This window comes from Coffea arabica, chromosome 6e (assembly GCF_036785885.1).
Source record: "Coffea arabica cultivar ET-39 chromosome 6e, Coffea Arabica ET-39 HiFi, whole genome shotgun sequence".
NCBI classification, from domain to species: domain Eukaryota; kingdom Viridiplantae; phylum Streptophyta; class Magnoliopsida; order Gentianales; family Rubiaceae; genus Coffea; species Coffea arabica.
This window is the reverse complement of record NC_092321.1, coordinates 2,007,275-2,021,852: the sequence shown is the minus strand read 5'-3', so window position 1 is coordinate 2,021,852 and position 14,578 is coordinate 2,007,275. Positions and strand designations below refer to the sequence as shown.

The window sequence follows — 14,578 nt, the reverse complement described above, 5'->3', positions numbered from 1 at the left end:
CACTTTATTCATTTAGATTATAGTGATACAATCACTTTAGTTCCTAACATTATTTTCTAAGCATTTTACCTCATCGTTAATCTAACTAGTATGGTCAAAAAATTTTAAATATATTTCATATATAATTAAAAATAAAAAATTTGGAATGGTTATTCTTCCTTTTTTTCACTTTAAAAGATCGAAAAATATAAAATAAAAAAATTTTCTCAATTTTCTTTTTTTCACATTTATTAATAGTAGGAAAAGAAAAATAGATAGGAAAGAAGGAGGCAAAAAATTAGATTTTGCAAAAAAAAAGAAAATAAAGAAAAGTCTAACATTATCGTATTACTCTAAAGTTGTCGAGATTAGAATTGGAATTTAGTGGTAAACAAAAAAGTGAAATAATTTTAAAATAATAAAAGTATTTAATTCTTTCTTAGGGAAAATCGCCATTTTAGTCCTTGAACTATTTTACTTATGCCAATTTCATCCCTCAATGTTTTTTTAGCCTAATTTAATCTTTCAACTTAAATTTATTGTCCAATTAAATCCTTTCAGGAACGCACCACCAATTACAATTTTTCCGGCACAAAATCACCATCCAATTAAGGGCAATCCAGGAATTACAAAGCAAGGGCCAAAGCTAGAACCCAAAAAACTAAAAAGGGGAGAAAAACAAAATTCCGACCAAATTGGGATAGAAAATAGAGATCATCAAAAGTTCTCTCCAGGACCATCACCAGTATCATCAAAAGTTCTAAAGAAATTCGTTCAAGTCGTCTATCTACCTTCCATCAAATAGGGGTTGAAAAACTTGAAATGCCTCCTTAGCAAGTCTAGCCTGTCTAGTGTTCGCATACCCAGAAAACCATGGTGATTCATGAAACTACAATTCTTTTAAGCATTTCATCAAACACTTTTCCGACTTTTTCGACAAAATGCAATCTAGAAAACATATTGAGCAAAGAACTACACACAATGTAGAGTGCATATTGAGCAAAAAAGCTGCTCACAAAAATATCCCACAAATGAGCTGTTTTTATGACAATCACACAAGATTTTACCCCAATTAATGAATCCTCTGGAAAAAAACAATGCAGCAATTAGGAAAGGGCAATAAAGGAAACTCGAGAACTATGGCCAGAAGGAAAAGACCAGTGGTCGACGGCAAAAGACACAAACATGTTTTTGTTGGAGATGGGTCGGGGGCGGCGGATGAGATGTTTGAGGCGGCCAATGAGGAGGATGTCCAGAAGTGCTCCTAAAAACAGGTCGAGGAGAAAACGGTTGGCGGTGGTCGAGAGAGGGTAAAGGAGGAGGGAGAGGATTAGAGGGCAGAAGAGGTGACCGTTCCCTGAGAATTCGAGGAATTTGAGGAGACTGTAAGGATTGTTGGGCGGAGGGAAAGGGCAGTGTCAAATTTAATGAGGTGACGGAGGATGATGGTAGAATTGTTGGGACGTTGAACCCATTTTTTGCAGGTTTGGATGGGTGGATTCGGCGGGCTCGCCACCCCACTCTCACTTCTCCGTCGGCCGTCACTCCAGGGAGTCGTCTACCAGCCGCTTCTCCGGCTCCCTCAAGCCTGGATCGATGAAGATCAACCCAAACGACGGCGGATCGGGTGGGAATAGGCACCCTAGCCATAAGGGGCAAAAACTGTGGAAAGAGTGTGACGTGATTGAGGAGGAAGGATTGCTGGAAGACCCAGAGTCACGAAAGCCCCTTCCCAGGCGGTGCTATTTTCTCGCCTTCGTTGTGGGATTTTTCTCGTTTGGTGATTCTGTTATCTGCTGGTTATCACGAAAGAGTGTAGTTTCATGAATCACCATGGTGATTCCGTTAACCAGCAGATAACTAGTTTGCCGGATTCCAGCCACTTCTTTTGCAGATTTTTGTTTTTCTCCCCAATTTAGTGTAAAATTTTTGTTTTACCCCATTAGATGAAAATTTTTCATATTTCTTTATTTTAACGTAGGACATGACTTGTACTTCCATTCTTGCCCTTGGTTAGGTAGCGTTTTTTCATGTCGGAAAAGGTTTAGTGGGTGGCACCACCGTAAAAGGATTTAATTGGACAATAAATTTAAGTTGAAGGACTAAATTAGGCTAAAAAAACATTAAGGGATGAAATTGGCATAAGTAAAATAGTTCAAGGACTAAAATGGCGATTTTCCCTTCTTTCTTATTTGTAATTTTTACAAAAAAGAATTGAGCACTCTCTCTCCCCCTCCCCCTCTCCATCTTTTTAATTTTTTTCAATATTTATAAGATTGCCAAGAAGAAAGAAATTAATACTCTGACTTTTTCTTGATACTAAAAAGGAGAAGAGTCATTCTAAATTTTTTATTATTTTTATTATACAAAGAGGAGGGTATTTTTTTTATGTTTTTTAACTTGCTAAGTTAGTTTAATGGTAGAATAAATTGTCTAAAAAATAACTCCAGGGGGTAAATTGATAATGAAACTATATTTATGGGGGTAAAATGATAATAATTTTAAGGGTTTAACATGTCTTTTTACTTTAATTAACAAACTCCGTTAAGTTTGACTGTTAATCTTGGGGGTAAAGTGACTAAAAAATAATGTTAAGGGGGAAATTGATAATAGCACTAAACGTTAAGGGGTTAAAGTGATAATAACCCTTTATTTTATTGTATACTTTTTGTCTTGTGACTTGTGAGGAAGCGGAGCGGGCCGGGGAAATGTTTGGACAATAGGATAAGGGAATCCACTGCATTCCTAGCTGTGAGTTAAAATACTAGAAAAATTCACGGCCTTTTTTGGCTGAGTGCATGATCACCAATCCCCCTGTTGCTTGTGTCTTTTTTACCAAAGCCATGATGACTTTTGATCATTTTACAAACCTAAACCCCGAGCAAATCACAAAAGCCGGCAACTCTTGAGATTTCTCATGAGACTTATAAACTAACCCAAACCCCCCCCCCCAAACACTCGATATGGGATAACTACCTTAAGCAGGGCAGCTGCTACTAAGACCTAAAGAGACCTCACTAACCCCGGACAGGCAATTGTCTTTTTTACCAAAACCAGGATGACTTTTGATCATTTTACAAACCTAAACCCCGAGGAAATCACAAAAGCCGGCAACTCTTGAGGTTCTTTAGGAGATTTATAAACTAACCCAAACCCCCCCCCAACACTCGATGTGGGATAACTACCTTAAATGTTTGATTCTAGGTATTTATAAGTGTTTGTTTTGAGTAGTCGGACCATTTATTCTTCCTTTTTTTTCCCCTCTCTCTCTTTGAAAAAAGTTGTTAGCTTTGGGATTATAGCGGGTTCTTTTGAGCTCAAATCTGTATGCATACATCTCATGTATACTGTGTACATATATGTACATTATCAAATCGGCGTGAACTTAGCCTGTGTTAAAAAAATAACATTAAATATATTCACCCCCAATCTGGCAAAAATTCATTTAAATATATGTACATGTACTCAGAAGTATAACACAGGGATGCATTCGAGTCAAATCAAACTTGAATAGTGCACTACTTGAGGTAAAATAATTGATTTCGAACTCGAGTTCGAGTTTGTTGAGTTTTTAGAAGTCAAGTTCTTCAATTTACCTTACCCGAACTCGAGATTAAGTTTAATTAAATCTAATCGAGTCAAATCAAGATCAATTGAGTTTATTCGAGTGTAATTGAGCCTATTCGAATATAATCAAGCTCATGTAATAAAAATTAATATATTTATATATAATTTTAAATAAAGAATATTATTAACATTTCATAATATTATATATAAAAAATCAAAATATATATTATAAAAAACTCCATTAAATTCATCGTGTTTTTTAGTACAAAATATTGGAGTTTGAGCTCAAACGAGTGGCTCAAACTCAAGTTCGAAATCGATCAAAATGATTTCGAATCGAGTTATTGATCAACTAACTCCCGAGCTCGAGTTGAGTTACTTGATTCAGCATCATCCCTAGTATAACATATAACATATAGCAATTGGAGGAGCAGCTAGCATTTATAGTGTTATAACATGAAATAAAACTGTTTGTGACTGCTTAGAGCAATGAACAAACCTGGCAAAATTTAAATGAATGAAATCATTGATCTTTTCTCTAAAAAATATATAAAAAACTGATTGTCATTAGAATTTAGGTGGCTTATTTATTGACACTAATCATAATCGAACTCGAGGCCTCGACTCCAAACCCCTTCCTATTCTGCAGGTGTTTTTTTTTTTTTTTTTTTTGCGTTTTAATGCATGAAATATGCTCAAATGGCAATTTCCGGCTGTCACCAAGACTCTGTGGTATAAAAAGCTGTTGATTCCCTCCAAAACTCTATCAAAATACAAAATAAAGAATTTAATCTTAATCCCTTCATTCCTTGGTTCAAAGCTCCTTAATTTTTGTCTATACTTATCATAATCAATTCTAGACGGGTTTCAAGTGTATCTCACGCCCATCACCTCCCATGTATCCTACTCTTAACTAAATTTCTCACCATCCGATATAAAACCAATCAATAAATCTCAACCCCTGGCAAAGTCATGATCCACTTCAATGATGCCTAAGTGGCCACGAAGAATGTTTTTAGACATTGATGACAAAACATACTTCATTGTGAAATTTTACCCCATCCAAATCTCTCTCAAACTCAATCTGTATTACGTACGTACCCATTTCTATATATATTTTGGCATGTAAAGACAAGCCCAGAAGTGCAGAACCCCTAAACAATCAATATCGTAATCAGACGGTCCAGAATTACCCGGGAACCATTAACTCCTCTAAGCACGTCCCACATTTAACCCAATAACCTACACAAGGGCAAGTGTGCCGTTTGAGGTTCAAACTTCGTTCCCCAACGTTCACGTGAAACCGTTAACCGCCGTCATAACCTGATGCGAAGTTCCCCAACTCCGCAGCCCCTAGACCAACAAAATTTAACGGCCAGTAAACGGCACCGTCGGTGATATTCGTTATGTACAAAATTATAAATAATAGGGATATATACGTTCTCTATCTCTCTCTTTCTTTATTGTTCAACGGGCAAGGTTTTCTTGCGAAACGAAAGCTTCAATCTTCTTCTTCTTCTCTCTCTCTAAACTGAATTCTTCTCTTTCTGAGTTTTAAGTGTCCGATGAGCTGGAGTTGAATTCCCGCCATTTCTCTAGTATAGAGGTGATTCTTGAAATTTTTTCTGGAAAATTCAACTGCTTTGCGATAGGTTTAACTATGCTTTCCGTTGATTAGACTACTGCGATGTATTTTAATTTTTATCGATTGTTGTTATCTGTTTGATATGCCAAAGCTGCAAGTGTTTTAGTAATTCAGTGTTGCAGTGTCTGATGGAGGTTTCTTAATCATATTTTGATCTGATATTGATTCACGAGATCTGGTTTTAGTTTAATTTCATTGGTAATTGAATGGATTACGACTATCTATTTTAATTGGGGTTTTTAGGGTTTATGCTGACGTGGGTTTGTCCCTTTCTGGCGAATTCCTGAGATTAGTTTAAAGGGCTTTGCTTTTTGTGCGAGTTTAACTAGCTTTTGTTTGTGGATTAGGACTTTTATCCTCTTTTCTTTTCTTGGATCTTTTAAACGTGCTTTAGGATGTTGGGCTCTGGAGGTGATGATCTGAAGGAGATGACAGAGGTGAAAACAGAGGGTTATTGTCTGGAGAATAAGCAGTCAGCAGCTGCTTCGAGTTCGTCTGTTTCTGAAACCAGTGGCAGTGTCACGCTGAAATCGCCCGGGATTGGAAGCCCGACAGCTACATCTCCATCTCATCGGTATTCATTCTATTAGTACCTTTTACTTTCAAGATTTTGACTGAATGTATCCTAATCAAAATGTCAAGCTTCACTGTAATCACCCCATTAAGATATGTAATTTACTTCAGGATACATGTTATTTGGGTGGATTTTGGTGTTTGGTAGGGATGAACTATCATACATATAGGTCTATTGTCTCTTAGAAGAAAATACTTCGTAAGTTGGACATTATACATGAAGATTAATCGGCATATGTGACCTTATGAGTTTGGTCCTCAGGAGCAGCAAGTGGTTCCATAATTTTAGAGGAGGAGGGGAAGAAAGTGGAATTTCAGATTGACCACAATGATTTACTCATAAACTCTGAAATTTCTGAAGATTCATTCCTAACTGGAACTGGTAGTAATGTGCCAAAGCATATTGTGTTGGAAAATAATGTAGACACTTGATGCTCTCATTAGAGCAACAATGGAAGTTAATCTAGGCCATTGATGAAAAAAAGGATAGTTTGTGGTGTTGTGCTGAAAATGCGAAGTGAGAGTGTCTTAGGATACAGGTTTAGGAAATTGGAAGCCAATCTAGGGATAGGGAAGACTGCTAAAATGACTGCTGTCTTCAGTGGTCAGTCAAATGATATCCATTTTGTCTGTTCTCTATTTGGAACCTTCTGGATTTGGTGTGATATCAAGAGATTGGTAGTTACTGTAAGATTTTACACTTGCTTGGCTTAATCTTTATCTTTTGCATCTTTAATGCATCAAAGTGCACTAAACCATGTTAACATAATGATGTGCATATTGACTTGTAGGAGGACAACGGGGCCAATTAGGAGAGCGAAAGGAGGCTGGACACCAGAGGAGGTGAGCAATTTCTGCAATTAATTTCTGAGACGGACCACAAAAGTGAGAGGCAGTCTTTAGTCATACAATATTAGCAGCCAGTTTAAGCTGGATCTAGAATTTTAAAAAATTACCAATTGTTATGTTCTGGGGACTGAAGTCAATTGGGTGAACAATCAAGTAATTGTCTTTTTATTATTATAGTTATCTTCTTGCAATTTATCTATTTTTTTATTGTTCAAATCACATGATTTTCTATCTGTTGCCAGATACAAATTTTTGTCGTAGCTCAAATTTCAGTTGGAATATGCAGCTTGATTCTTCATTTTCGGTTTTTCATTTTGGGTTAATAAAAGTTTTGGAAATGTGTTACTAGGATGATACACTGAAAAGAGCTGTTGCAGCTTTCAAGGGGAAGTGTTGGAAGAAAATAGGTATTCATTTTTGCATCACGGTGCATCTTATTGTTGTTTGATCCCCAGTGGCAGTAATTTGATGGGCACCATTCTGAGAATCTGTTATTTTACGTTCTGGGACTAGAGCATCGCATGAATATAGGTTGTGATAGGAATTGTCAACCAATACATTTAGAAGAAAATAATACACCTGTAGTGATTGTCAAGCTAAAGATTTTAACAGGTGTTTCTATAGATTAACATAAGATTTTGGATAGGAAGTTGTTCAGATATCTATATGGATTGCAGTTGCATATGTTCTAAAACAACAATGTACAAAAGATTTCTTTTAATTTTCATATTGCCATTTGTGCAGCCGAATTCTTTCCGGATAGATCAGAAGTGCAGTGCTTGCACAGATGGCAAAAAGTTCTAAATCCTGAACTTGTTAAGGGACCATGGACTCAGGAGGTAGGTTGGCTTCTGGTTTCTTATGTCCTCCATTTTTCTCATGCGTCTCTAGGCTTGAGTCAGAATTGTTTTTATGTTGATAATTACCCCTATTGATTGAGCTCCTCCTGTTATTTGGCTAACAGGAAGACGAAAAAATTGTTGAACTAGTAGCAAAATATGGGCCTACAAAATGGTCGGTCATAGCAAAGTCTTTGCCTGGTCGAATAGGGAAGCAGTGCCGCGAAAGGTAACACTATAAATACAGTATGTATTCGTTTTTGGGTTTAATCTGCAAATTGGTAGAAGTTAAATTCTTGTTCAACTATTGGTGAAGTGCATATTTGAGAACTTCAAAAATTTTGCAGTCCTAGAATGGTTTTAGGTAGTTGTGAGTGTTGGCATTGATTGATCTAGTCTGTATGTTATTCATACTACAGCAGTTTTCATGTGTTGTGTTTTCAGGATTTTGGGACTTAATACATTACTCTAAAATCTGTGCTCCGAATGCACATGTAAAATCATTCAAAGTAGGTATTTTCATGTACATGTATGAGATTTTGTCTGCCTATTTGAAGCACAATAGACATTTATGGTTACATATTTAATTTGTATACCGTTTTTAATTTTCTGAGCACCAACTATTTTCCCTCTTCATATCTCATCAAGTCATTTTAGTCTTCTAAAATTTTCAATTAGCTTAACGTTCTATTACTTTGTTTATTTCTGTGGATGTAATTTATTGCTTTCAAAATGTTTAGGTGGCACAATCATCTGAATCCTGGCATAAAGAAGGATGCCTGGGCATTGGAAGAGGAACTAGCTCTCATGAATGCTCATCGGGTTCATGGGAACAAATGGGCTGAAATTGCTAAGGTTCTACCTGGCAGGTATATTCCTTGATTGCAAACATTCAGTAGACAGTGTCTGAATTTGGTGCTGCATTCACTTGAGTCAGTAGGTCTTCTCAAGCTGTCCTTATGATACAGTTTATGACTATAATAATATTATAGATAATGGTTATAGCAATAATAACCAGATGTTTGATTGATGCAGGATGTAGTCCACTGTCTAGACCAAATCTATTCTTGTTGTAATACCTGTCTCTTCATCGACCAAGACTAGGATGTTATTTGTATATTAAATTACTTCTAGCTGCTTCTTTTACAGTCTGATGTTCTAAACTTAATTATCAGTTTTTATAGCCACATAAAGATGTGGACACTCTTGACAGGAAAGTGAGCTGTTACTCTACCAATTCTGCCTCGTGCTTTTCTAAAATCTGGGTGAATGTTTGTTCAGATTGAATTAGATACAAGTTCCATTTTGTTGACTTAGAAGCTTAATAGGTTGATGAACCTGACAACCCCTCCGGCAACAATGCCCCCCCCCCCCCCCCAAAAAAAAAAAGAAAAAATCAAAGTAAAGAGAAAGAGATATTTAGTTCTGGTTTGTTTCTATGACAATAGAGATGATATATTACAGACACTATCTATGTTCTGTTTCCTGCTTTCGGGTAGTAGCAGGGACACTTTAGAAGCAACAAAAGAAAATATCTCAGTTTAGGGGTAAATGTTCTGATTTCACCCAGCTTTAAGCAAATTAGGTGCGAATGCTGGAATTACGATGATATCATGCTTAGTGTTTTATATATGCTGTGCCTTTTATGATTTGGCAGGACCGATAATGCAATCAAGAATCACTGGAATAGTTCTCTGAAGAAAAAGCTAGATTTCTATTTGGCCACAGGGAACCTTCCCCCAGTTGCTAAGAATGGTCTTCAAAATGGTTCTACAGACATTAGTGGGTTGTCATCCGCTAATGTCATTGGTAGGTCACACAATGGATCAGACGCAATAGCTTTAGCTTCATCAGAAATCACAGATGGCCATAAAGTGGAAGTAGTTGGTAAGGATCAAGAAGATATTGCCGCCTCAGTCCCAGACATTGGTGCTTCAACTAGTGTTTTTCACAACAATTCTACTGATTCTGAAGTGGTTAGATATGAGGAAGAGTCTTTTCAGATAAACCCTGGCCAGATTGATCCAAACATAGATGCCATGTTTGACAAAAGCAGAACTAGTGATGAAATCTATCAATATAGAGTGATAGAGACACCAATGAGCTCTCAAATTCCAGAATACGGTACCTTGTACTATGAGCCACCACTACTAGAAAACTATGTTCCACTGGATTCGGATCTTCAAAATGGTCACCAGTATTCTGAGAGTAGTCCAAAACTGTCACCTATTGGTATTTTCACTCCACCTAGTGTGAGCAGTGGTAGCCTGTACCTGCAAACGCCAGAATCTATACTGAAAATTGCTGCTCAAAGTTTCCCAAACACTCCTTCTATTTTAAGAAAGAGAAAGACTGAACATCATTTATCAACACCATCACATAAAGTTGGGAAGGACGAAGAAAGTATCAAGGATAGACTTCTTGTATCTGATGAGAGTAAGCAAAATAGTACTTTCCAGAGATCTGAGTTGCAAGATAGAAGTTTCCATGAAAGTTCTCACAATGACACCAATGGACATTGCAATGCTAAATCATTTAATGCATCTCCACCATATCGGTTAAGATCCAAACGAACTACTGTATTAAAGTCCGTCGAGAAGCAGCTTAAGTTTGTATTCAACGAGGAGCAATGTGACAACAACACAAATCATCATAGTCCAACCATTAAAGAGGTTTCTCCAGCCAAAAATAATTTAGAGACAGCAAAGATGGGGGTGACATAGAACATGACTGTAAGTGCCTTCATGAGCTGCTTATTTGTTTATACTTGAACACATGCATATAAATTTTCTTTTCTTTCTCTCGTCAAAGTGCTTGTATGTCTCCTATTATTCTGTTCTTTTACAGCCTATAATTCATGTCTTATCCTGCAGATAATACCTGTTATCCTGTTCTGAAGCAAGAATGAGAACTATTGAACCTATCAATATTGACAATCCGTGGTTAAATGTTCTTTTTGATAGATTTAAGCAGTTCAACAAGCACATTGCTAATTGATTGAAATAGGATGAATTTGGGATCTAAATGATACTGGAGCGCTTGTTTTTCTTTATAAGCCAGGCATAGAACTTGAATCAAATCTGTAAAAATCATATAACCTGGATATGGTTAACAAGGGACAATATATAGATAAAGGGTGCTCTTGTATTTAATATGTGGGAAATGGTCATCTTGCATGCAGAGGTTCCAACAAGAAGCAGTTAAACCTTGATACACTACTTTGTTTGTTTGATCAGAATTCAACTAGTATTGGGTACATGTTGTTGGTATGTGTGTGTGCTATTCATTGCCTTTTGTGTTCACTGCTTCTATTGGAGCACACTAGATTGCCTCCTAGTATTTCTTATCTGCTACCTCTTCAGTGTGTAAGTTGTTGGCACTAGATCAGGATCTTGTTTCCCTGGAGAAGAATTGCACGAAAGGCAGGGCCTACTTTACCACTCTTTGATCTTGTTTCCTATAGTACAACTTTAACTTGAATAAAGTGAATTTCTCTTTAATTTGTATACCAAGGCCACACGAAAGGATATTGTTTATGAATTACTAAACCTACTACCCTATTGTCCGGGAGTGCTTCAAAGACTTGACCAAGTCTTGCTAGTCTTAATTTTTCTGCTTCATGAGTCACTTATAAAACACTTCCAAGAAACTATGGGAAATGGAGAATGTTGTTGATCTGAGCACTTCATCCAACTGCCTTCTTATCCTATTCTTTTAGCCTCTGTATTTGAGCCATGTGTACATATATTTTTAAAACTTATCGGAGTCAAATATTAACATATCTTCAATGGAAATTTGCTCTATCTTTTGCCATTCCATACACTATGAGGAGTTATATATTATAGGGAGTGTTCTTTGTCATGAGCTCTTTTTACCTATGAACCATACGGTATGAAAGAAAGAACACATCTGGGGGGAAAAAATAGGAAAAAGAAGGAAAGTTGTTATTCAACATGGGACTTACTGTCTATTATTCTTCCTTTTAATGTGCATGTGTATTAATTGAAAGTCATTCGCCTTCTTATAGGATTCTCTTTTGAATTTCCTCTTGTTGCATGCCGACTAGCTTGCTCACAGACACACACATGGAGAAAGGGAGGGAAGACTTAAAATTTGTGAACCTTAAAGTGAACACCAGAAAAGAGTTGCTGAGGTGGTTTATTAAGTGCTCAGGTGGATAACACTAAAAAAATACTAACAGTAATTGGAGTAGTATCATGCGATTGAATTCCTGTCCACCGTCAAGAAGTGTTGACCGTGTAAGCAGGTTGGAACTTAAAAGAAGGAAGCTAAAATTAATGTTGTATATGGCTGTTGTCATTCCTCTTGACATTTCCTATCAATTATGTCGGCTGTTAATATAATTACAAGTGTTATTGTACTTCTCTTGAAGCTAACCTTCTTGAATAATCTCTCTTCCACCGACTGCATTGTGGATTATGATTTTACTTATTTATGTTTTTCTTCCTTAACCATTTCTCACCTTTTCCGCTTCTATTGCTATTGTTATCTGTTTTCACTCTCTATTTTACTGGCCGTCGTTCTACTTTTAAGGTTTGATTCTTTGGTTCCCTTGTTCATTAGGAAGCAAAAGTCAGAATCGAAGTTAGATTTGGCTGTTTGGCTGCAGCTTTTCAGGAGTAGCTTATAGATTGTTGAGGGTGGTGGCTTCATTGAACAATGTAAGATGTCCATCCAGAGTGCAGATTTTTTTGATGTCTCGCGATCATGGAGAAAATTGGTGGCAGCGATGCGAGAGGGCGTAAGTTTTGGCCTTCGTGTAGATTACCTATTGGTTACTAGTGAAAGATGAATCGAGGTACAATGGATTTGTACAGAAACCCACTTAACAAGGTGGCATTAGAAAGGGAAAAAAAAAAGCTTCTATATTTTAATTGTGTTGTGCCCTTTTTCAATAAAGATCAATTCTTCTTTGGGATAATTTCAGAAACCTCCCCTAAGGTTTTTAACTATTTCACTAGCCTCCCTCTAAGTTTTGGAAATTACATTAACCTCCCTTAAGGTTGATTATTTTGTAACATTTAAATCCAATCAGAGGAGGAAAAAAAAAGCATGATTCATCATTGTCCCTTATCTACTACATTATTTAGTTAATTTAATACTAATCCACAAATTAAAGAAAAATATTAAAATTTGTTATTTATCATTAGGGATCAAATCATATATAGCATAAAAAAAAGTATATCATTCTATATTTTTCACTTAATGCAATATTCAAATTACTCTTTCTAGCCATATACTCATTGTCAAACATGATTAACAATAAATAATAAAAAAATATTTGCAATTGAAATAATATAGAGAGGAAATTTTAACATCATAAATATTCTTTTAACGTATCAAGGTTTGTTGTTGAGATTTTCATCGTATTAAAGTTCACTATTTGTAATGTTTTAATTTCAAAATTTTTTGAATATTTGTCATTGATCATGTTTTACAATAGGTTTGTAAATGAAGAAAAAAATTGGATCCTATATTAAATGAGATATTTATAATAATATACCTTTTTTTATGCCATATGTGATTTGATCCTTTATGATAAATAGCAAATTCTAACATTTTATTTAATGTTTGGGCTGATAGTAGATTAACTAAACAATATAGTAGATGGGGGGTAATGATGAAAATATGTTATTTTCTCTTTACTAATATCACTTTTTAATTGCTGATTGGACCTACATGATATAAGATAATAAACTTCAAGAGAGGTTAGTACAATTCTAGAAACCTGGAGGAAGGCCAATAAAATAGTCATAAATCTCGAGAGAAGTTTCTAAAATTATCGCATTTTCTTTTGTAAGTTGAAGGATTGGAATCAAAATGGCAACAAACAATCGAACCGTCATTCTATTGAGACGTCACGCACACTAGTGCTCAAGGCACGCACACAAATATGTATGCAACTAATAAAAGAAATTTGTGATAAATTTTTTGAGTATATTTGAAATCATTTTCAAAAGAATTAATTTTATGTTCTAGTAATAAATATGTAGAAAGTTTATTAAAATAAAATATACAAACAAATAATTATTTAGTAATAATTCATAATCATAATTGATAGTTGCTAATAAAAATTAAAAGATTTACTAAATAATAATAAGAAATACATGTTAGTTGGAAGAAGGATATATTAAAAATTGGAAATAAATCGTTATCAAGGATAGTTTAGAAAGAACATAAAGTGACACAAAAATATTTATACGAACCCTCCCTCTCCTTATATATAGTATGGATTTTGAGTCATGGACAACTTGATTCGATTGTGCTAACATAAAGTTAACTGCTCGGAACTTCAAAAGTTGAGATGGTATTGTATAACTAGGAAGTGATCCAATGCAACCTGTTGTTCAATTTGGTATCTTTTATTTTCCTTTCAAGAAAAGTAACGGTTGATGCCCACTGTTTACAAGTTAAGAATTGATAATCTTTTTTTTTTTTAAAAGAAAAAGAACGATGGAAATGCCCAATGATATATTGGTTGAGACACCTAGATGTTTTTTTGGAGCGAAGTTAATTTGAGGGAGTTTGTAACGCAAGACCGTAACGACTGACTCGTGTGTGTTGCAGGGGTAAATTAATGATTTTCCCAAAAAAAAAAAAGAGTGGTAAATTAAATGGCTACTGTATTGAAGGTGGTAGAACACGTGCCCTCTCCAACCAACTATGCTCCTGCTGGGCCAGGTGCCAATTTGAATTTCCATTTAACTCCATTAAGCCGGCCCGTATGGTTTCGAAAGGGTCGTCTGTCAAGACCGTAACGACTGACTCGTGTGTGTTGCAGGGGTAAATTAATGATTTTCCCAAAAAAAAAAAAGAGTGGTAAATTAAATGGCTACTGTATTGAAGGTGGTAGAACACGTGCCCTCTCCAACCAACTATGCTCCTGCTGGGCCAGGTGCCAATTTGAATTTCCATTTAACTCCATTAAGCCGGCCCGTATGGTTTCGAAAGGGTCGTCTGTCCCTCTCTCGCTAGCCCATGAGCCCATGAATCAACGAATACGGGGTCGGTACACAAATACGACACCCCTTCACCGACTTACACCGGACCCCCAAGGCCAAGGGTCGTCAAATGACCATTCCACCCTTCCCCCGACCCAGGGGCA

At 36.0% G+C, this 14,578-nt stretch overlaps 1 protein-coding gene across 3 annotated transcripts; it reads left to right on the top strand.

Moving 5' to 3' along the window:
• Positions 1–4,785: 4,785 nt before the first annotated feature.
• LOC140003723 (transcription factor MYB3R-5-like) lies at positions 4,786–12,394 on the top strand. Of its 3 annotated transcripts, none has more exons than XM_072054297.1 (9): positions 4,786–5,152; positions 5,586–5,765; positions 6,556–6,607; positions 6,963–7,020; positions 7,358–7,452; positions 7,578–7,681; positions 8,193–8,321; positions 9,110–10,184; positions 12,037–12,394. In XM_072054297.1, exons 2-8 carry the CDS (start codon positions 5,587–5,589, stop codon positions 10,173–10,175), a joined length of 1,683 nt encoding a protein of 560 aa, XP_071910398.1. In that variant the 5' UTR covers positions 4,786–5,152; position 5,586; the 3' UTR covers positions 10,176–10,184; positions 12,037–12,394. The 3 variants fall into 3 exon arrangements, with proteins under 3 accessions (XP_071910398.1, XP_071910400.1, XP_071910399.1); XM_072054299.1 differs by lacking the exon at positions 12,037–12,394 and adding an exon at positions 11,480–11,603 and having other exon boundaries at positions 5,012–5,152; XM_072054298.1 differs by lacking the exon at positions 12,037–12,394 and adding an exon at positions 10,326–10,531 and having other exon boundaries at positions 5,012–5,152.
• The last annotated feature ends 2,184 nt before the right edge of the window (positions 12,395–14,578 follow it).